At 49.2% G+C, this 21515-nt stretch overlaps 2 protein-coding genes across 2 annotated transcripts; one reads left to right on the plus strand and one right to left on the minus strand.

Annotated features, from left to right (window-relative positions):
* Positions 1-975: 975 nt before the first annotated feature.
* On the plus strand, positions 976-1761 carry LOC124687480 (uclacyanin-3-like). Its single transcript, XM_047221261.1, has 2 exons — positions 976-1144; positions 1310-1761. The coding sequence occupies exons 1-2, from the start codon at positions 976-978 to the stop codon at positions 1759-1761; spliced, it is 621 nt and encodes a 206-aa protein (XP_047077217.1).
* Positions 1762-13655: 11894 nt separating this feature from the next.
* On the minus strand, positions 13656-14686 carry LOC124690232 (translation initiation factor IF-2-like). Its single transcript, XM_047223644.1, has 2 exons — positions 14656-14686; positions 13656-14517 (listed from the first exon to the last, which is right to left on the minus strand). The coding sequence occupies exons 1-2, from the start codon at positions 14684-14686 to the stop codon at positions 13715-13717; spliced, it is 834 nt and encodes a 277-aa protein (XP_047079600.1). The 3' UTR covers positions 13656-13714.
* Positions 14687-21515: the final 6829 nt, after the last annotated feature.

Genomic DNA, 21515 nt, shown 5'->3' on the forward strand with positions numbered 1-21515 from the left:
GTCTACGCCGAGGGTGGCCGTCGGCGTAGCCCTGTCTACGCCTAGGGCCAAACATATGCCGAGGGCTGCCCTCGGCGTAGACTTCGCTACGCCGACGGCAACGATACGCCGAGGGTGAGACTCGCTGGCTGGCCGTGCCGGGCCATACGCCGACGGCCCCGACATTTGGCCGTCGGCGTATGCCACGGCCCTCGGCGTACGTCACCATTCCTGTAGTGTTGTGTCGCCAATAACGACGCATGAGTTTGTCAATAGGGGCATGTGCCCTTGATCTTTGACGACGATGGCCTCTACGGTAGTGTGGATGACGCAGAGGCTAGGTCTTGAGTTGGTGATGGCCTTTCGAGGTCGGCTGCGGTGTGTGACGCCCCTCCACCTCCAATCATATAAGTTTAATCCAGGAATTGTACGTGCAGGAATTAAATTAGACGGTTTGTTGAACGGTTCAAAACCAACACTTGGCACCTTGATGTCTTCTCCTAGCACATTTTTTTGACCTCTTTCGGCTAGTGAGTAGTAACGGCGGCATGCCATCTATACTGCATTCCTGTGATGGTTTATTATCTAATTAATATCTGTGCCTTTCTGTTAACATGAAGATGGGTTAGCTGGTTCATATGAGTTGATAAACAATACTAGGTGGCTATTGCCTGCGCTAACGTATTCGATGTGACACTGTGATCAACTGAACGCCATCGGTACCAGCCACCTGGATGGCGCTAGCGATTTGTTCAGGGAATCAAGGGATGGCAGTAGAGATGGGAGTTGGCGACGAGCACAACTAACCCAAACTGCTACCGAGCTAACCAAACCAAATCCCGCTAGGTATCACCTGCACCGCTTCGCTAAGCCTATAAAGCCAGTAAACCGCGGGCCATCAGTCCTGTCACAGTGTCACTTGCATTCAGTCCTTGCACTCGCATTCCACTGCCAAAACCTCGAGGACCTAGGTTGGTGATCCCTGAGCTTGTTGCCATGGCTGGACGTGGACTTCTTTTAGCTGCTGGTCTCGTTCTCCTGGCCGCGGCCGCCCCGGCGGCGTACGCCGTGGACTACACCGTCGGCGACTCGTCGGGCTGGACCGGCGGCGTGGATTACAGCACCTGGGCAAGTGATAAGACCTTCAACGTCGGCGACACGCTCGGTAGGTTTCAGTACCAGTGTTCGTGTATGGCAAAATGGGCGTCCATGTTGGTGTCAGCGGCGCCGGCAATGGCTGCCCATGACTTGCCTGATGGGCGGTGCGTGCACTGTGCAATGTCTTGGTGAGGCTGATCAACCCCTTGTCTGTTTGTGTGCGTGCGTGCAGTGTTCCAGTACGGCGCGTCGCACAACGTGGCGGAGGTCGGGTCGGCGGACTACAGCGCCTGCTCCGCCACCAACTCCATCCAGTCTTACAGCGACCAGGACAGCAAGATCAAGCTCACCAAGCCCGGCACGCGCTACTTCATCTGCGCCGCCGCGGGTCACTGCGCCGGCGGCATGAAGCTCGCCGTCACCGTCGCTCCCGCGGCCACCAGCACTCCCACCCCGACGGCGCCCGCGGCGACCCCCGACGCGCCGTCGGAGACGCCCTCGGAGACCAGCCCCGACCCCGATACGCCCTCGACGTCTACTACGCCGGCCGCGACGACGACCAACACGCCGGCCTCCGGTAAAACGGCCGACAGCGTCGGCGGAGCCAGCGGTATGGAGGCCCGCTCCGTGATGGGCGCGCTCGTTGGGGCGGCGGGCCTCGTGGGCCTCGCCCTCATGGGCTAGGCGAGAGGCAGTGCTGCTTGTTTGTTTCCGTTATCTTCTCCGGCCCGTCCGGTCCGAGTTTTCTTCTGAGTTGCACACTGTGTGCTGCTGTAGCAAGTAGCAAGTAGCAACTCCTTATCTGGGGCCATTCCGCGCTTCCCAGTTGCCTCGTATTGTGTTCGGTAGTTCATCGGATTCGATCGCGACTCTATGTTTGTACGACCACTTTGATATACACTCCCTCTTTGTGACTTGGTAGAGCTGTCAGCTGTGGTGTCCCGCTCACGCATGACCATGTTCTCAGCCTGCAACCACGCAAACTAGAGTCACGAAAAAATATCAAGAGGAAGGCTACCATGTTAAGATGTTGGTAAAGATGGCCCAGTCCTCAGCTGGGGCTGGGGAGGCCGTAGCTCACTACTCTCGTGATGAAGCTATGGCCCATGAGTCGTGGTGTGCATTGTTTTTCGGGTGAGCTCCCCGCAACCATCGTTGGGCCTATTTTTGAGCCCACAAGCACAACAACACAAATCAACATACTACCCCATATGTAAAAAAACATCACCAGCCATCGAGTGAATTAGGTTGATAACTTGATATGGCTTAGTGACTGAATTAGTTACCAAAACTTGGAATGCTCCTACTAAAGGCAAAACTGCTATAGACATATGGAAGGAAAAGCTTCGACGGCCAGGGAGAGTTTCTATTGGTTGGATTAGAAACATAGAGCCTGATCTAAGCCAACTAAAATAATTACTTCAAAAAAAATATAAGAAATAATGGAGGAATATGACACTCTGGATATTAAAGCCGAGGCTGACGACCTTTCTGATGAAGAACAAATTAGGATCCGAGAAATCAACTGTGAAATGCTGAAAATCTAGTTAAAAAGAAGTAAAGGCCAACCAACGTTCTCGCGATAGGGACATAACAGAGGGAGATAGGAATAGAGCCTATTTCCATACTGGAGCATACTGAAGACGGAGAAATCTAGGATTCTCTCTTCATAGGGTCCTAAGGGGGCCACTTTAGACTTAGGAGATATGCTAAGCGTTGCTACTTATTATTTTAAGGAGTTGTTATCTTGTGAGTCTAGTTATGACTTTCATTTGGAGGATATGTTCTTTTTAGCTAGTGAACATATGGATGATTCTACAAAATCGAGTTTGGATGACCGACAAGGATGGCCACTTGTCAACTTTGCAAAAGGGAATCAGGGTCCACGGTGCACGTCATGTTTAAATGTAGATACTCCATCCACATTTGGAGGGGTATCAATGAATTGATCGTCTTGGTGGACCTTGACATCTCCTAGTGAAACAATTTCAACACGGTGAAGGAGTGTTGGTGCTCATTCTTGCGGGTCGGTGGCCGACCTCGCAAGGGCCTCTCATCTTTACTCACGCTCGCCACTTGGAAGATTTGGAATGAGCTCAGTGTGGGAGTTTTTAGAAACTTTGCATCTATGCCCTTCATCATCTTAGAGGCTATTATGTGGAATATGCCGCGCTCTAGAGGTCTACCAGGGCCAAACTTTTGGACGCAATTCTATGGCGAGGGTAGGCTTTTGCTTCCCTAGCATTTTCTAGGATTGTAAGCAAAAAAATTCTCTTAATAAATAAAATAGGAATTTTTTTCCTTTGTTTTAAAAAATTAAATGGGGGTAGAAAACACCTTTCCGTGATGTGAAAATGAAAGGTTAACGCAAACGCGTGTTGCTTTCTCCCGCATGTTCTCGGCATAAAAGAAAACACCTGATGCCGCTGCCGAAGTTTCGGCAAAAAAAAAGGAAGAAGAAGAAGAAGCGCGCCTTAGAGGTAGAACTAGAGACGAGAAGAGCACAATGTTTGATCACAGGCTCCTCCTGTCCCGCTCTGGAGTCCTAGGAAATTAGTGATCCGAGGCCGACACTTAAAATGCAGTGACAGTGAGGTGTACGTACTGGCACCCAAATGGGAAATTACTGATCCACTTCTCTGCCTTTTTTTTTTTTGAACAGAACGGCCCGAAAGGCCTAGAAGCATCCATTAATAACGGTGGGTACGGTACAGGAATTACAACAATGCACTTTTACATCTCTAGCCCTAGAAAACCAGTAATTTGAAGACAAGGCATTGAACTTTACAGAAAGAGCCCTAGCAAGAAATAGAAAAAAGCAATCAGGTGCTTGGTCTCCTTCTCCACCGGTCGCTGGCGACCTCGAGGCGTAGGACGCCGAGGTTAGAGAGGAAGTAGCTCAGGGCACTCTCCATTTCGATGAAGATCTACAAGCGCCGGCCGCGACAACACCACCGGGGATGAACCACTTGCGGGCGTAGCAACGACGAGCTCCAGCGCTAGGTAGCAGAGGGCCTCCAAAGGAGGTAGAGCTCCTGGTCGAGGGCCGCCCTTCGGCCATCGAAAAAGGGGGCGAGGCAACGGAGCCAGCAAAGGTCCCCCGTTGAAGAACTCGCCAGGCAGCAAGGCAGCACTCCAGCATGCCAGGATCAACAAGAGTTTCCAAATAGCACCACACAAGCTTTTTATTGCAGCAAGAAGGGGTGGGGAAGGAAGGAGTAAGACCAACCGAGACATGATCATGCTATGGATGCGGCACCAAGGTGCTAGCATGAGATCCACCGATGCCCTTCTCAGTTCCAAGATTCAAAGAACGAAGAACTGGAGAAGCAGCACCACCAGATCCAGATCTAGCCGCCTCATTATTCGTCGGGAGAGAGCTAAAAACTAGAAGATCTAAGACTAGGAGCCAGACCTCTCTACCACCCACTATCAGCCACCATGGTCGCTGGCGGCGAGGGGGAGAGAGGCCGGCGAGAGGAACTAGGAAGGGAAGGCTCAAGAAAAGCAAGGTTTCACAGGAATATCTACTGTAGCGAGACGAGAGCTAGGAGGGGGGAAAGTCCGTTTCCCGCTTCTCTGCCTTGAGCAAGATCTGAACGCTTCGATGGACGCCTCGCGTGATTGCTACACATCTGGGCTCGGACACCTCGCGCGAGGCGTGTCTCCTAAGCGACGGTACGTGTCCGCCGCCGTACCTGAGGCGGAGTGATCCGTCGCAGTAGTACAAATACGTGTTCGCGGTTCGCTGGTGCTTTCTGGTGAGTCGGGGTCCATCGGCTGATGATCATGCAAGCACCAGCCATTATACTCTGTGGCTCTGTCTGCCAACTCTAACAAAGAATTTTCAGCCGCACTCGATCATAAATCATTCGCGACGATGGCCCAGGCCGGCGCGGCTGACCCCGGCCGGCACCAACCGTACGTTCGCGTGCATTGCTCCATCGATCGTCAGCTCAATCCGGCCAGCCTAACACTGCTGCGATCGCTACGATCGAGAGGTTAACATGGACTGGTGAAAGGCTAGATGCACTGATAGTTTGAAAAAGTGACGAATCGGGCGCAACCGGTTCCAAGGACTAGATGACTAGCAATAGAGTTTCGAATCTCTGTATTGTTGAGAAATTTGTTGGTTTCGCATAGCAATGTGTTAAGTTTAATGCACTAACTAACTATACAAACCATCGATCTGATGGAAAGAGCTAGGCAATCCCCTTATACAGTTTAACACATGTGGAGGCGACAACACAAGTAAAGTTTAGAGTCTGACCTTAATTGGTTGTGCATGTCAATGATCTTGGTTAAGCAATTGTTTTGAGAACGGTGACTATCCTTAGAGTGTAAATCTAAAATCTTTAGATCGGACGACGACGACGATGCTTGTGCACTATTCCTTTCTTGCAGGCGTCGCTTTCGAGAGTCTGGAGTTCAAGTATTGTCTTTTTTCCAATAAAGGGAATATGTTAATATCAAGAAGATACCAAATACACCCAGCCTCTACAACAACGCAATACCCTAATGGTACTACCGTACTACTGATGCACACAACCAAAAAAGAGAAAAGAAAATTAAGAAATAAAAAGTCCCGCTACGGTATCCAGCCCTAGCAGCAGCAATACATCCACCAACAAAAGAACACCTGAACTTTAGACTCTCCAAAGGCGATGCCTCCAAGTAGGAAATAGTGCACAAGAGCCACCATCGCCCAATCAAAAGATTTTTAGGTTTCACTCTGAAGATAGACTTCGCTCTCAAAACAATACCTTCAACAAGGCCATTGTCAGACACAACCAATTAAGGTCAGGCTTGGATTTTCACCATGAAAGGTAAGACTCTGAACTTCACATGTGATGTCACCCCCACTTGCATACTACTGCTACGAGAACCAGAACACCAAGCAAGTCCCTCAACATAACAGAGACTCGAACCTCCATTGCTAGTCCTCCAATCCGGTCTTTATGATATTATCCGCCTTTGATTTCACCATGAATCAGAATGTCATCTGATGGCAACACAGAACAAAGATTCGCGCCGCTCCCTCAAGAACCAAATGGTCGGAATAAAAGCATGGGTGTGCGTGATCGAATACCACCCGATCCAGCAAACTCCAGGCAAAAGATGCACTGTTCCATTGTTGACGTCAGAAACCCCCTGGCGGGCAGAGACGGGCAACACCGTAGAGCCGGGAACAACTAGGGCTGCGTGGCCCCAGTCCCTCAGAGCGACGGCCCGCAAAGCCTCCTGGTCGCACGCGCCGATGCCAAGCGCAAGGGCGTGCCACCTGACCTATACCTGGTCGGGGAAGGTGTGGATGATGCCTCGCTTAGTTTCTGCGGGGCATACACGTAAACATTAAATACGAGCCTCGATCGGCTCTCAGGTTATCCTGTGAATCGGCTCAAAGAGCCGATCCACCCATGATTCGGACGAGGTGTCCGAATATATGGTGGTCCTGCTTGATCAAGATAAAGCTGATTGGATCTACGACGATTTAGGGTTTTCACCGCATAATCGGATCATCCTACTCACGATTGGGCCTCGCGCTCGCGCACGGTGACCGTAAGCCGATCCTAGACGGGGCCTAAAAACCAACACGAGGTTGATCCCCGGAACATCCTTTTTAGGGCTAGCAAACGCCACCCTACACGCCGCTGGATCCTCCAACCCTTTGTAAGGCCTAACTATTGCGGATGTTAAACTAATCCTTGATGAAACAAGGAGCAACCGTAACGGATCAGATCTACTAAACTATGATCAAGCGGGGTGCCGCCCTACACCTAAGATAGGTGTAAGGGCGGCTAGACATGCAAGGGTTGCACTACGAAAGCATGTAATATGAAGAACAATGCTAACCCTAACATGTCTAAGATAACTACGTTGCTCGCCATCAAAAAGGCTTCGGTACGAGCAACGCATGAACAACGTGGGCAGGCTTGTCTTTGCCTAGATCGCAAGATGCGATCTAGGCGGCATGGTGCTTACCGGTAGAAACCCTCGAGACGAAGGAGTTGGCGATGCGCCGAGATTTGTTTGTGGTTGAACGTTGGTTGTTGTTTATTCCGTAAACCCTAGATACATATTTATAGTCCAGCGGACTTTCTAATGTGGGGCGTGCACCAAACCGTGCACGAGTAAGATTCTAACTTCTAATCTAAGATGCAAACTATTATAATTAAAGATACATGGGCAATCTGGCCCAATTTCACCGAGACAAGGCCGCTTCGAGAGATCTTCAACGTGTAATCTTCCAAGCCCATCCCGATCGCGGCCCACCTCCTGATTTGGCCAAAATGCGGTGATAACACATGCCCCCCTGGTTTTGGTAATGATAATTTCAAAACCACTCGTTTTTCCTTCGAAGGGTCATGTCGTGGCGAAGCGGAACCGTCGCGAGTATGTTTCATCATGACGACTTGCCTTCCCAACTTCTCCGCACGATTTGACAGTTTTGGCACCATGTCCTCGAAAGCCGTTCGAAAATTAAATCTCCATCCCCTTTATTTAAGCGCATCGAACGGTTCTCCTCTTCGTCCTCTTCACATTAGCACTCCCAAAAGCCCTTCTGCGCACCATGTCTTCCTCTTCCTCCACCTCATCGGAACTCTCCCTCGGGTCCTCCTCCTCCCGTGAGACGCCGCCGGACATTCGCGCACCAGAAGAATGGGACCTGGAAGACCACGCCTCCTCCATCTGGTCCGAGGAAGACAAATCCTTGACCAGTGGGGAGAGCGACCTCCGCTTCCTCGCCGACGGGGAATCGGAGGAGGAGAGCGATGACGATCACTTCTCCTGGGATGACTTCACCTCCTCCGAGGAGGCGAAGGAGGAGGAGGAGGAGGAGGAGGAGGAGGAGGAGGACGAAAACAGCTCCTCCGACGAGCCGCCGGCCAAACGCCGCCACCTCTGGCCCGGGAACCTCAGCGACGTCGACAGTGACGACGACGCTGACGAAGAGGACGAAGACAACGAGGGTCCTGTCGGCGGCCGCTGGAGCAGCGATGACGAGCCGGCAGGGAGTAGCGCCGACAGTGGTGATGACGGCGACGACGACGACGAGGGCAGCAGTGGCCCCTAGATAGGATCCTAGCATAGGGCCAGCAGTAGTAGACGGGGCAATGTATCCCCTAGTACTTCCTTTTGAGAGCAATCAGCTCTTCTATGTAAGAAATCTGGTTCATCAATGAAGAAATTCCCCAATTTGATTTTGCCGATTCCCCTCATGATAATTTAGCCGATTGTCAATCTGGTCAATGCCCAATAAGCCGATGGCATCGCATCGGTCTCTCACGATAAATTTCGAGATAGATCCATCCGGGCCCAAACTCCTGGTCAAACAAGGCCAAGCCATAATCGCGCAAACCCTAGGCCTTTCAGACATTCTTCTGCCACATCCTTCCCTTCCAGATCCTCTTTGCCTTCAGAAGAGCCCTAGGACTGTTGTCGGATCAATTCAAACGCCGAAGCTGCCACTTACGCGAGACGAGGCATCACTTTTGCGATGACGTTTATAATCCTTCTCTCGTTCTCTTTCGGCAACCATTGCTCAAAATCAAGCCGAGATGCGAGCCAACCGATTTTAGCAAAATCGGCTTTCTTATAGCAAAGGACCTCTCGTGGCAAGTTGCCCCCGAGCCTCAGCCGGGGTGGAAACAATGATGAGGACCCGTCATTCAGGCAAACAGGCCTGGGCTCGACCATGTCCGAGAGTGCTATCGTGCGGGGCCAACCAATTGATCACCTTTCATCCGTTGACAGTCTATACAGCCAATCCAGCAGGCTAGTAATCTGGTGTTGAGTAGGTGCCCTCAACATAGTTCTGGGCTTGTCGCTGAATCGTCTTGCATACTGAAACTGATAATTTTGCAACATTAGCACCATTCTTCAGGTAAGTTGTGATGCAGAGTTAGCCGATTCCAACGAAATCGGCTCCCCAGAGCAGAGAACCTTCAAGGTGAGCTGCCCCCCCGAGCCTCAGTCGGGGCGAGAATAGCAGTGAGCCGACCACGTCGATCATCCTCGGTTTCCAACTCGTAATGCAGTATCAGCCGATTCAACAAAATCGGCTCTTTAGAGTGAGGAGATTTCAGGGCGAACCGCCCTCCCCCGAGCTTCTTCAGTTCAATCCTTGCGCCTTGCTGATCAGATCGGCTCATCATCTTTGGCAGGCTGCAGCAACTTCTGGTGAGAACGTCCTCGCATTTCGACGCCCTCCGGACTGCGGGCGCAACGTCCCCGGAAGTGACGATTCATTGAATCAAAACGTGGCAGCCGATGGCTTCGTCATCGGCGGTTCTCCTGGTCTTAGAAGAGATATGTTCCCTTCGTTAGGCTCACCCCCACCCTGACTTGTATGCTTTATGCTGCCCTTGCCGTTGAACTTGAAGACTTGCCAATGGGGATTAGGGGTCCTTGAAGGGAAGACCCACTCCCTGCTCCATTGATTCTTAAGTCGATGTCTGCACATCGGCTATGCTTGAAAATTTTTGAATTTTCGGCCGATTTGTGTATCGGCCCCCATACTCCAATACCCATCATCAAAGGATAAGACGCTTCTACTGCATGTCCTCGCGTTTTATCCACCTGGGTGCCCCCCGGAGCCGATTCTGTCAAGAGAATTGATGGTATCGGCTCTGTTGGATAACATGTTGAACCCAGGCAGAATGGATGGTGAGGATAATTTTGGCCGATCGCTGGAATCGGCCTCCCGTTGCTTTCTCGGTGAAGGTTGTCCCTTCACAAATCTTTTGGGGCCGATCACAAGGATCGGTCTCGCCACGTTTATCCATCGACATTTGCTTTTGTTACATGGTCAGGCCGGTGGATAAAACCAGCATAACCCCGTTCTTTGTCACGTCGATGCGCTCACAGTCGTCCAAATTGATACCTGAGAGCGGCTCTTGGCCTGATGTCTCCCAAATGTCCATGCCGGCTTTTGAAACCTCGACTGAATCATCTGCACGGACGACTTCTACTTCATCTTTGCCATGGCGGCTTGCCAGCCCTGCCATGTTGACACCAAAGGAGAACTTTGGCTGGCCTATGGAGTGGCTGAGATCCACCATGTTGACGCCAGGCGACGGACTTGAGTCTCTATCGAGCTTGATATCGTGCGGCCGGGTCTTCTCAGAGGAGCCGATGAGTTCGGCTTCGAGGGTTGCCTTGATCTCGTCGTGTTTCCTTTTGAGCTCCTCGGGCAGATCCTCGTACTTCGGCGACTCGGTGCGTTCTTCGACGGGCGGACAGGTCCACTCCATCGAGCGCGCCTTCGGGTGTGAAACCCTTCCACCGACGCCATGGGAGCGGGTTCGGTGGAAGGAGCCGATGAGTTCGGCTTCGAGGGTTGCCTTGATCTCGTCATGTTTCTTCTTGAGCTCATCAGGCAGATCCCCGTACTTGACCGGAGTGTCTTCCGCCATCTCGGATGTAGATGGCGATGTCGTGGATGTCGAAGGTGGTCCCACCGGGCGTGCCAGAATGTGTTGACGTCAGAAACCCCCTGGCGGGCAGAGACGGGCAACACCGTAGAGCCGGGAACAACTAGGGCTGCGGGCTGGCCCCGGTCCCTCGGAGCGACGGCCCGCAAAGCCTCCTGGTCGCACGCGCCGATGCCAACCGCAAGGGCGTGCCACCGACCTATACACAGTCGGGAAGGTGTGGATGATGCCTCGCTTAGTTTCTGCAGGGCACACACGTAAACATTAAATACGAGCCTCGATCGGCTCTCAGGTTATCCTGTGAATCGGCTCAAAGAGCCGATCCACCCATGATTCAGACGAGGTGTCCGAATATATGGTGGTCCTGCTTGATCAAGATAAAGCTGATCAGATCTACGACGATTTAGGGTTTTCACCGCATAATCGGATCATCCTACTCACGATTGGGCCTCGCGCTCGCGCACGGTGACCGTAAGCCGATCCTAGACAGGGCCTAAAAACCAACACGAGGTTGATCCCCGGAACATCCTTTCTAGGGCTAGCAAACGCCACCCTACACGCCGCTGGATCCTCCAACCCTTTGTAAGGCCTAACTATTGCGGATGTTAAACTAATCCTTGATGAAACAAGGAGCAACCGTAACGGATCAGATCTACTAAACTATGATCAAGCGGGGTGCCGCCCCTACACCTAAGATAGGTGTAAGGGCGGCTAGACATGCAAGGGTTGCACTACGAAAGCATGTAATATGAAGAACAATGCTAACCCTAACATGTCTAAGATAACTACGTTGCTCGCCATCAAAAAGGCTTCGATACGAGCAACGCATGAACAACGTGGGCAGGCTTGTGCTGCCTAGATCGCAAGATGCGATCTAGGCAGCATGGTGCTTACCGGTAGAAACCCTCGAGACGAAGGAGTTGGCGATGCGCCGAGATTTGTTTGTGGTTGAACGTTGGTTGTTGTTTATTCCGTAAACCCTAGATACATATTTATAGTCCAGCGGACTTTCTAATGTGGGGCGTGCACCAAACCGTGCACGAGTAAGATTCTAACTTCTAATCTAAGATGCAAACTATTATAATTAAAGATACATGGGAAATCTGGCCCAATTTCACCGAGCAAGGCCGCTTCAGAGATCTTCAACGTGTAATCTTCCAAGCCCATCCTGATCGCGGCCCACCTCCTGATTTGGCCAAAATCTGGTGATAACATCCATTCGCCGGCGGAGCCTTCCGAAACTCATCACTCCGGCTAGATGAAGAAGGACCGGGATTAGGAAGGTCTTCATCTTCGCAAAATAAGAACCCTAGGAAAACCACCTTTATAAGGCAGATCGGTCGGCCCCCATGCCGCCGCCCGCCGGTCGACGTCATCGGCGGAAGAGGAGGCCGCCACCGACCACAGACCCGTCGACGAGTCGTCCGCCGCCACCCCAACCCCAAAGTAGGCCACCAACGTGATCCACCGAGAGGGAGAGGCGCAGAGGACCGACCGACCACCACCAAGCATGGCCACGCCGCCGTAGACGCCGGATCCGCAGCCGTCAGGGCTGCCCCCGCCGCCAGCCGCATCACTGAAGATCACCCGGCCGCCGCAACCCTCGTCGGGGCAGCCAGGCACGACAGGCCGCAGCTCCACCGGCTGAGGCCACCGCCCCGGATCCCGCTCAGGACCACACCATGTCGATCCCTGACCATCCCTGCTATCGACCGGCAACCGCCGTCGTCGATCCCGCGCCTCCTTTGCGCACGTGATGCGAGAGGGAGCCTGCCACCGCCTAGAGCACCACGGGCTTTGCCCGCGCCCGTGCCAGCGGCGGCAGGGAGGAGAAGGGCCAGCGAGGGGGGAGGCAGTGGCGGCTTAGGGTTTCCGCCCGAGCCACCCAATACGGGGGCGACACAGAGGAGTGGAACTTGTGAGTTTTGATAGTTCATGTATTGTCTTGGTGGTCGATGTATTGTTGTTGGTAGGGTTGGAATACCGTAGCAGAATTTTTTGTTTCTTAGTTTTATTTTTATTTTTTTGGTTGTGTGCATATGTACTACCATTAGACTATTGCGTTATTGCAGAAGCTAGATGTAATTGCTATCTCACGATATTAATATATTTATTTTATCGAAAGAAAACATGAAATGCTACTTTCGGATACCTGATGAGTGAGGATAGGTATCCCCTTATTTTATACTTTCGGACATCCTAGGTGAAAGGAGCATTTCCACTCAAATCACGTCGAGGCTCGTTCCTCAGATTTTTGTTTCTACTAATTCTTTCTAAAATTCGTGCCAGATCTAGATGACCTTGAGCGCAATAAATGGATGGATCGCGGATGTTGCATTCATGTGATCCATTTGAATGAGGGTTTGCATTAAGACTCTCGATCCGGAATCTTTTACCGAGCTAGAGTGGCAACATTTACCGACATGATCTGTTTCTCATGTGCAGCACCGTTTGTGATTCAGCAGCTTAATAAAACTTTGGACGGCAGGTGGGTCTGTTTGCTTAAACAGAGAAAAGAAAAGCCCAACTAAGCACTGTCCCCTCTTTTTTTTCAGAAAGTGTTCATGTCACTTCAAATAAAATTCTCCTTTATGTCAGCTTTTGTGTGGTTTGTTAGTGCAACAAAATGCCCTTTCCCAGCCTTTTCTTGTTAGGTCGATCCAGGACAGGTGCACTGTTCGTGTATACCGAGATCCCACGCGATCTAAAGTGTCCTTGCTTTCTCGTTTTAAAAAAAAGTCCGTGCTTTTTACAGTTTACACCTGCACCTTGCCGCGAGATTCAAGTATTCAACTGCTCTCTGACGTACGTCCTAGATAGCAACGGTAATTCACCGCTCGTTTAATGAGCGACGACAGTTGCGGCGCAGTACAGCGTACAAAACATTTACCACACGAGAGACGCGGAGAATTTATTATTACATGGCCACCGAAATGATAATAATAAAGTAATAATAATACAGCTAGCGAAAGTATACACAAATCCTCTCTCTATATAACCAAAATGGGGCAGCAATTCACGTACAGTACATTGCAACACCGATCATCAAAAGAAGAGGAGCTCAAAGAAGAAGAAGAGTACATCAAGAATCGATCGATCATTCCACCGGTAAAAAATTAAATAACGACATGAAAAGAAAATGGATCCGACGCACGGGATCCGACGGACACAGCGGCGACATGCATGCATGCACGCACGAGAGCCTAGCTACTGCTCAGAGGAAGGCGGCGAGGCCCGCGGTAGCCAACGCAACGAGCGCGGCGACACCGGCGGCGCGCACTGTGGTTGCGCTGCTGCTGTCGGTCACCGGCGTGCCAGCTGGCGCGAGCGTGGGGGACGATGTCGGGGACGACTCGCCGGCGGGGGAGGGCGCCTTCGGGCTGACCGGGGAGAGCGAGGGCGTCGAGACGGGGGAGGTCGCCGGAGCGGTGGTCGGGGCGATGGTGGGCGTCATGGCTGGAGGTGGTGTCGCCATTGGAGGTGGAGTGGCGGGTGGTGGGGACATGGGCGGTGATGGGGGCGGGGTGGTGGGGGCGGGAGGCGGGGTGGTGGGAGCTGGCGGGGGCTGTGTCGGGGGAGCCGGGGGCGGGGTTGTGGGGGCGGGTGGTGGGGTGGCCGGCGGCGTGGTGGGAGAGGGGGGAGGGGTGGCGGGAGCCTGTGGCGTCGGAGGGGGCATGGCAGGGGCCTGGGGCGTCGGTGGGGGCATGGCCGGGGCCTGTGGCGCTTGAGGAGGCATGGGAGGCGCCTGAGGAGCGGTGGGAGCTGGAGGCGGGTTGCCGGCCGGGGGCGCGGTGGGCGCGGGAGGAGGGTTCCCGGCGGGTGGCGCGGTTGCTCCCGGCGCCGGGGGTGCGTTGGGCGCTGCCGGCGCGTTGGGTGCTTGCGGCGCGTTTGGCGTTTGAGGCGGCTGCATCGGTGGCTGCTGCGCGGCGCTGGAGACGACGAGGAGCGCGAGGACCAGCGGGAGGAGCGCCATTATATCGATCTGGTGTGGTGCAAGATCGGCGATCTCGAGCAGTGGGAGGAAAAGAGAGTGGAGGAGTGATGGTTATATAGCGAGGCGATCAGTGATCCGATCGAGCGACCGAGAGCGGCTAGCTAGTAGCTAACCTCCAGCTCACTCGACGTACTCACCGGCACAGCCCACCGATCACGGTGCGCATGGCGGAGTAGGGCATGGGGTGTATCAGCTTCGTAGTCGTAGTTCGTACGCATAGCGTACGCGTCGATTGGGACAAGCGTACAACTTCAGATGCAAATGCGTTGCGGGCCTGTCCTTGAATCGGTTGGTGCAAATGCCAGCTCCGTTGCCTTTTTGGTCTGGAGGGGTTAAGCCATTACTTTTGGTCCAGCGCTTTTCTTACGACCATTACTTTGTCCAGCTAACACAATGCGTGATCCATCTATAGGAGTGCAGATATAAGTTCATTTCCACCAAAGATCAGATAACTGATGGATTCACAAAACTTTAGGTGTTGAGGATCTAGCGGAGTTTAGGCGTAATCTTAACCTCTCTGATATTTAAGATTAAGAGGGCCATTAAAAAAAAGTTGTAATACATGTCTAATACATATTATAAAGTAGTACTCTACATGTACAAGATCCCCTTCCGTACACAACACGTATGTGGTTTTTTCCATACACATATAACACGAAGCTCGGTCTTATAACGAGGCATCAATTCCCCCACGTCAACAGGTATTACATTTTGAAGTTTGTGTTCTATTCGATCCAGGGAATGATAATATAATCATAGGGTTCTCTACCTTATCGGGTGAGGTCACTACACATCAAGTCGTTCCGCATACCCATCGCCTATAAGCAATACACTATGTTCTTGCTGAGGTACGTGTCTTTGCAAGGGCGGACTTGCGACTCGACATGGCATGTCACCTATCGATCCACAATGTCTTACAACGCACACCGTTTAACCCTTCCTTCTCTGCTAAACACCTAAGTGATCATGTCATCAAACGAATTTCCAACCACCGCGCCCTGTAGGGTCGGAAAGAAGGGTCTAGTTGCTACAATTTCTTAACAAAACTGCACCCAATCAAAACCACTATTTGTTAGAATGAACCATGGTTGTCAACATAAAGATAAAACAAAACAAGCAACCAACTAGACATGCTAAATTGATCAAAAGTAAAATGAACCAGCTAAAAATGCAAGAATTAACCATGGAACAACAAATAAAAATACAATGTGAACTAGCGAGAGTAAAAAATCACATGCTGATACGTCAGGGCACAGCAGCATTTCATTTTATTTAAACTGTGATAGTCAGTCCTATTTTACAACCTGCGTTAGCTAGTTGTTAGAATAGAACCTTCTATTATGATATCTAAGGATCTTAACATGGGTAGAAACACATGCAAAAATTCTTTAATACATATAAAATAGCTCAAATTGTTTTGTAGATGGACTTTGAATTATCCCCATCCATAGTTTGTAGAGATTTAGATCGAATTCATTTCGGCCAAATGTTTCAAATAATATATGAATAGGAAAATATGTGATGTTAGTGGGTTTGTCTTTACCATTGGTGTATATATTGTAATGATAAAAAAAATAATCGTACAATAGTAAAATTTTAGTTCTTACATTACAAATGTTATTATGTGGATAGTGTTTTTAGATCGTACAATATTAATATTATTGATAAACTACTTAAGGTTTAGTGAGAATGAATAAGTAAAAGTGTTTAGCATAAATAGTCCAATGAGGGACTGATGTTCCGCGGATCAACTAGGGTAGATCATAGCCGGGTAGGACAGGGATACCGTGAAGTTTACCTTCAGCTTTGGAGGTGGAGCTCGCCGACGTGGACATTGTGACGGCGGCGGACGGGTGAGGGAGTGGTGGCGGCGGAGCTTCCCGTCGGCACTGTGCTTAACCTAGATTGGTAGGTATGTCGGTGGGGCGAGTGGCACCTCAGGGCAACCTCGTGATGAGTACCACGGGCCCCCACCACTTTATATAGCACATGCGACAGGGGCCCACAAACTAGTGAATGATTGGGCACCCCCGATCAGGGCGCGGTCAAGGGTTACGTCGAGCCGTTGGGCTCGAACGGGTGGAGATCATCCTAACATTGTCCCCCTTGATCTCAACTTTACTTTTAACTTTATTTTCATTTTATTCGTTTCATTTCGGATCAGTACATAGGGCATATTTCATCGCCACAGTTCCATTGCTGATAGAATCAGACAGCCACAATACACTTCTCTGTTTTGAAACCAATTCTTTTACTTTTGGGCCTCTTATGATCCAGGATAGGTAAGACTTTTCCTTAAATCCATGCCGGCTCCGTGTTCCTTGAACACGCAGGGTGGTAAGCCTTTCGTTAGCGGATCCGCAAGCATATCTTTTGTCCTTTTATGCTCGAGACTTATAGTTTGATCCTGGACCTTGTGTTTCACAGCATAATACTTAACCTCAATCGGTTTCGTAGCATTACTTGACTTGTTGTTGTTGCGAGCATAAAATACTGCAGCCTCATTGTCGCAGTACATGTTTAGTGGTTTGTCAATACAATCTACCACTTTCAAGTTGGGTATAAATTTCTTAACCATAATGCCTGCCCCGTGGCTTCATAACATGCTATAAATTCTGCATACATCGTGGATGATGCAACTATTATCTCTTTGCAACTTCTCCACGAAATAGCTCCCCTCTGGGAGAGTGAATACATATCCAGATGTGGATTTTCTATCATCTTTATCTCCCGCAAAATCTGCATCTGAATACCCTCTTATTTCTAGGGAATCAGATATTTTCTATCTTAGCATGTAGTTTTTTGTGCCTTTCACATAACGCAATGCCTTATTTACCATTTTCCAGTGTTCAAAACCTAGATTTTCTTGATATCTACCTAGTACTCCGGTGATAAAAGCTAAGTCAGGGTGTGTGCACACTTGTGCATGTTGTAGGCTTCCAATGGCCGAAGCATATGGAACCGCTTTCATTTGATCGAGTTCGTATTAATTTTGGGGACTTTAATGTTTCCCAAAAATGTTGCCCTTGACTATAGGGGCAGGTGTGGCATTGCTTTTATGCATATTATACTTAGTTAGCATCTTTTCTAAATAAGCCTTTTGTGATAGTCCTAATACTCCATTTTTCCTATCTTGGTGAATTTATGTGCCCAAAACATATGATGCTTCACCAAGATCTTTCATATCAAAATTTGAGGACAAGAACCTCTTTGTTTCTTGCAGTAGTCTAACATCACTATTGGCAAGCAGAATATCATCCACATACAAGATTAGGAAAGTGTATTTCCCACTTTTAAACTTTGCATAAACGCAGTTGTCCTCAATATTTTCTTTAAATCCAAATCTCTTAATTGTCTCATTAAACTTTAGATACCACTATCTGGAGGCTTGCTTTAATCCATAAATGGATTTCTTTAGGTGGCATCCCATTTCTTCCTTCCCTTCCATGATAAAACCCTTGGGTTGTTTCATGTAGACATTTTCTTCTAAATTCCCGTTTAGAAATGTTGTCTTTACATCCATTTGATGCTACTCTAAATCAAAATGTGCAACTAGTGCCATTATGATTCTGAAGGAATCCTTACATGAGACTGAAGAAAATGTCTCATTGTAATCGATCCCTTCTCTTTGCCTAAATCCTTTTGCCACAAGTCGTGCTTTGTACTTTTCTACATTTCCATTGGAGTCATATTTTATTTTGTAGACCCACTTGCAGCCCACTGTTTTGGCTCCTTTAGGAATATTTTCTAAGTCCCAAACATTGTTGACACTCATCGATCTCATTTCGTCTTCCATGGCCTCCACCCAATTTGATGAATTTGGGATTCTCATGGTCTTCATATGAAGCGGGATCACCTTCGATATGAACTGTTTCTGTGTTATAGACTTTGTAATTAGTCGAAATGGCTGATTTTCTAGCTCTTGTAGACCTTCTAGGGGCCTCATTCTCTAGGGCATTCTGTTCCTCAACTTGTGGCTCGGCTTCTGGAGGTGACTGTTGTTGCTCCCTTTCATGCTCAACAAATGGTTCATTCGGCTCCTGACGGACAGGTTCCGAATTTTCACTCATCGTTGTCATGGGTGGAGTCACAACAGGCGCTTGCACCACAATCGCAGGGATAATCGGTGCAGGTGCACATGGTAGCGCAAAAAACATCTCCTGAGTCATCGGATTAGGTGCATGCACCCTTGATACGCGTTCAGCACGCGTCCGTTGGGAACCCCAAGAGGAAGGTGTGATGCGTACAGCGGCAAGTTTCCCTCAGTATGAAACCAAGGTTATCGAACCAGTAGGAGCCAAGAAGCACGTTGAAGGTTGATGGCGGCGGGATGTAGTGCGGCGCAACACCGAGATTCCGGCGTCAACGTGGAACCCGCACAACACAACCAAAGTACTTTGCCCCAACGAAACAAGTGAGGTTGTCAATCTCACCGGCTTGCTGTAACAAAGGATTAACCGTATTGTGTGGAAGATGATTGTTTGCGTGAAAACAAGTAGAACAAGTATTGCATAGAGATTGTATTTCAAGATAGAGAATTGGACCGGGGTCCACAGTTCACTAGAGGTGTCTCTCCCATAAGATAAACAGCATGTTGGGTGAACAAATTACAGTTGAGCAATTGACAAATAGAGAGGGCATGACCATGCACATACATATCATGATGAGTATAGCGAGATTTAATTGGGCATTACGACAAAGTACATAGACCGCCATCCAACTGCATCTATGCCTAAAAAGTCCACCTTCAGGTTATCATCCGAACCCCTCCAAGCATTAAGTTGCAAAGCAAATGTACAATTGCATTAAGTATGGTGCGTAATGTAATCAACAACTACATCCTTAGACATAGCATCAATGTTTTATCCCTAGTGGCAACAAGACAACACAACCTTAGAACTTTCTCACACCGTCCTGTGTGTCAATGCAGCATGAACCCACTATCGAGCATAAATACTCCTCTTGGAGTTACAAGCATCTACTTGGCCGGAGCATCTACTAGTAACGGATAGCATGCAAGATCATAAACAACACATAGATATAACTTTGATAATCAACATAACAAGTATTCTCTATTCATCGGATCCCAACAAACGCAACATATAGAATTACAGTATAGATGATCTTGATCATGTTAGGCAGCTCACAAGATCCGACAATGAAGCACAATGGGGAGAAGACAACCATCTAGCTACCGCTATGGACCCATAGTCCAGGGGTAGACTACTCACACATCACTCCGGAGGCGACCATGGCGGCGTAGAGTCCTCCGGGAGATGAATCCCCTCCGGCAAGGTGCCGGAGGCGATCTCCTCGGATCCCCCGAGATGGGATCGGCGGCGGCGGCGTCTCGCAAGGTTTTCCGTATCGTGGCTCTCGTGCACCGGGGGTTTCGTCACTGAGGCTATTTGTAGGCGGAAGGGCAGGTCAAGAGGCGGCACGAGGGCCCCACACCACAGGGCCGCGCGGCCAAGGGGGGCCGCGCCGCCCTAGGGTGTGGCCCCCTCGTGGCCCCTCTTCGTCTCTCCTTCGGACTTCTGGAAGCTTCGTGGCAAAATAGGACCCTGGGCGTTGATTTCGTCCAATTCCGAGAATATTTCGTTACTAGGATTTCTGAAACCAAAAACAGCAGAAAACAAAGAATCGGCACTTCGGCATCTTGTTAATAGGTTAGTTCCAGAAAATACACGAATATGACATAAAGTGTGCATAAAACATGTAGATAACATCAATAATGTGGCATGGAACATAAGAAATTATCGATACGTTGGAGACGTATCAGCATCCCCAAGCTTAGTTCTCGCTTCGTCCCGAGCAGTGTAAAACGATTACACGTATAATTTCTCGGAGTGACATGCCATCATAATCTTGATCATACTATTTGTAAAGCATATGTAGTGAATGCAGCGATCAAAACAATGTATATGACATGAGTAAACAAGTGAATCATATAGCAAAGACTTTTCATGAATAGCACTTCAAGACAAGCATCAATAAGTCTTGCATAAGAGTTAACTCATAAAGCAATAATTCATAGTAAAGGTATTGAAGCAACACAAAAGAAGATTAAGTTTCAACGGTTGCTTTCAACTTATAACATGTATATCTCATGGATATTGTCAACATAGAGTAATATAATAAGTGCAATATGCAAGTATGTAGGAATCAATGCACAGCTTCACACAAGTGTTTGCTTCTTGAGGTGGAGAGAAATAGGTGAACCGACTCAACAATAAAGTAAAAGAATGGTCCTCCATAGAGGAAAAGCATCGATTGCTATATTTGTGCTAGAGCTTTGATTTTGAAAACATGAAACAATTTTGTCAACGGTAGTAATAAAGCATATGTATCATGTAAATTATATCTTACAAGTTGCAAGCCTCATGCATAGTATACTAATAGTGCCCGCACCTTGTCCTAATCAGCTTGGACTACCGGATCATCACAATGCACAAGTTTTAACCAAGTGTCACAATGGGGTACCTCTATGCCGCCTGTACAAAGGTCTAAGGAGAAAGCTCGCATTGGATTTCTCGCTATTGATTATTCTTCAACTTAGACATCCATACCGGGACAACATAGACAACGAGATAATGGACTCCTCTTTTATGCATAAGCATGTAACAACAATTAATAATTTTCTCATTTGAGATTGAGGATATTTGTCCAAAACTGAAACTTCCACCATGGATCATGGCTTTAGTTAGCGGCCCAATGTTCTTCTCTAACAATATGCATGCTTAACCATAAGGTGGTAGATCGCTCTTACTTCAGACAAGACGAACATGCATAGCAACTCACATGAAATTCAACAAGGAATAGTTGATGGCGTCCCCAGAAACATGGTTATCGCACAACAAGCAACTTAATAAGAGATAAAGTGCATAATTACATATTCAATACCACAATAGTTTTTAAGCTATTTGTCCCATGAGCTATATATTGCAAAGGTGAATGATGGAATTTTAGAGGTAGCACTCAAGCAATTTACTTTGGAATGGCGGAAAATA

This window comes from Lolium rigidum, chromosome 2, assembly GCF_022539505.1.
Source record: "Lolium rigidum isolate FL_2022 chromosome 2, APGP_CSIRO_Lrig_0.1, whole genome shotgun sequence".
Taxonomy (NCBI): Eukaryota; Viridiplantae; Streptophyta; class Magnoliopsida; order Poales; family Poaceae; genus Lolium; species Lolium rigidum.

Bases quoted from the DNA above. Each gene is read 5' to 3' on its own strand.
- LOC124687480 (XM_047221261.1), top strand. From the start codon at position 976: ATGGCTGGACGTGGACTTCTTTTAGCTGCTGGTCTCGTTCTCCTGGCC. The intron at 1,145-1,309 runs GTAGGTTTCAGT...GCGTGCGTGCAG, and splicing joins CAACGTCGGCGACACGCTCG to TGTTCCAGTACGGCGCGTCG.
- LOC124690232 (XM_047223644.1), bottom strand. From the start codon at position 14,686: ATGCCCTACTCCGCCATGCGCACCGTGATCG. The intron at 14,518-14,655 runs GTGGGCTGTGCC...CCACTGCTCGAG, and splicing joins CGCCATGCGCACCGTGATCG to ATCGCCGATCTTGCACCACA.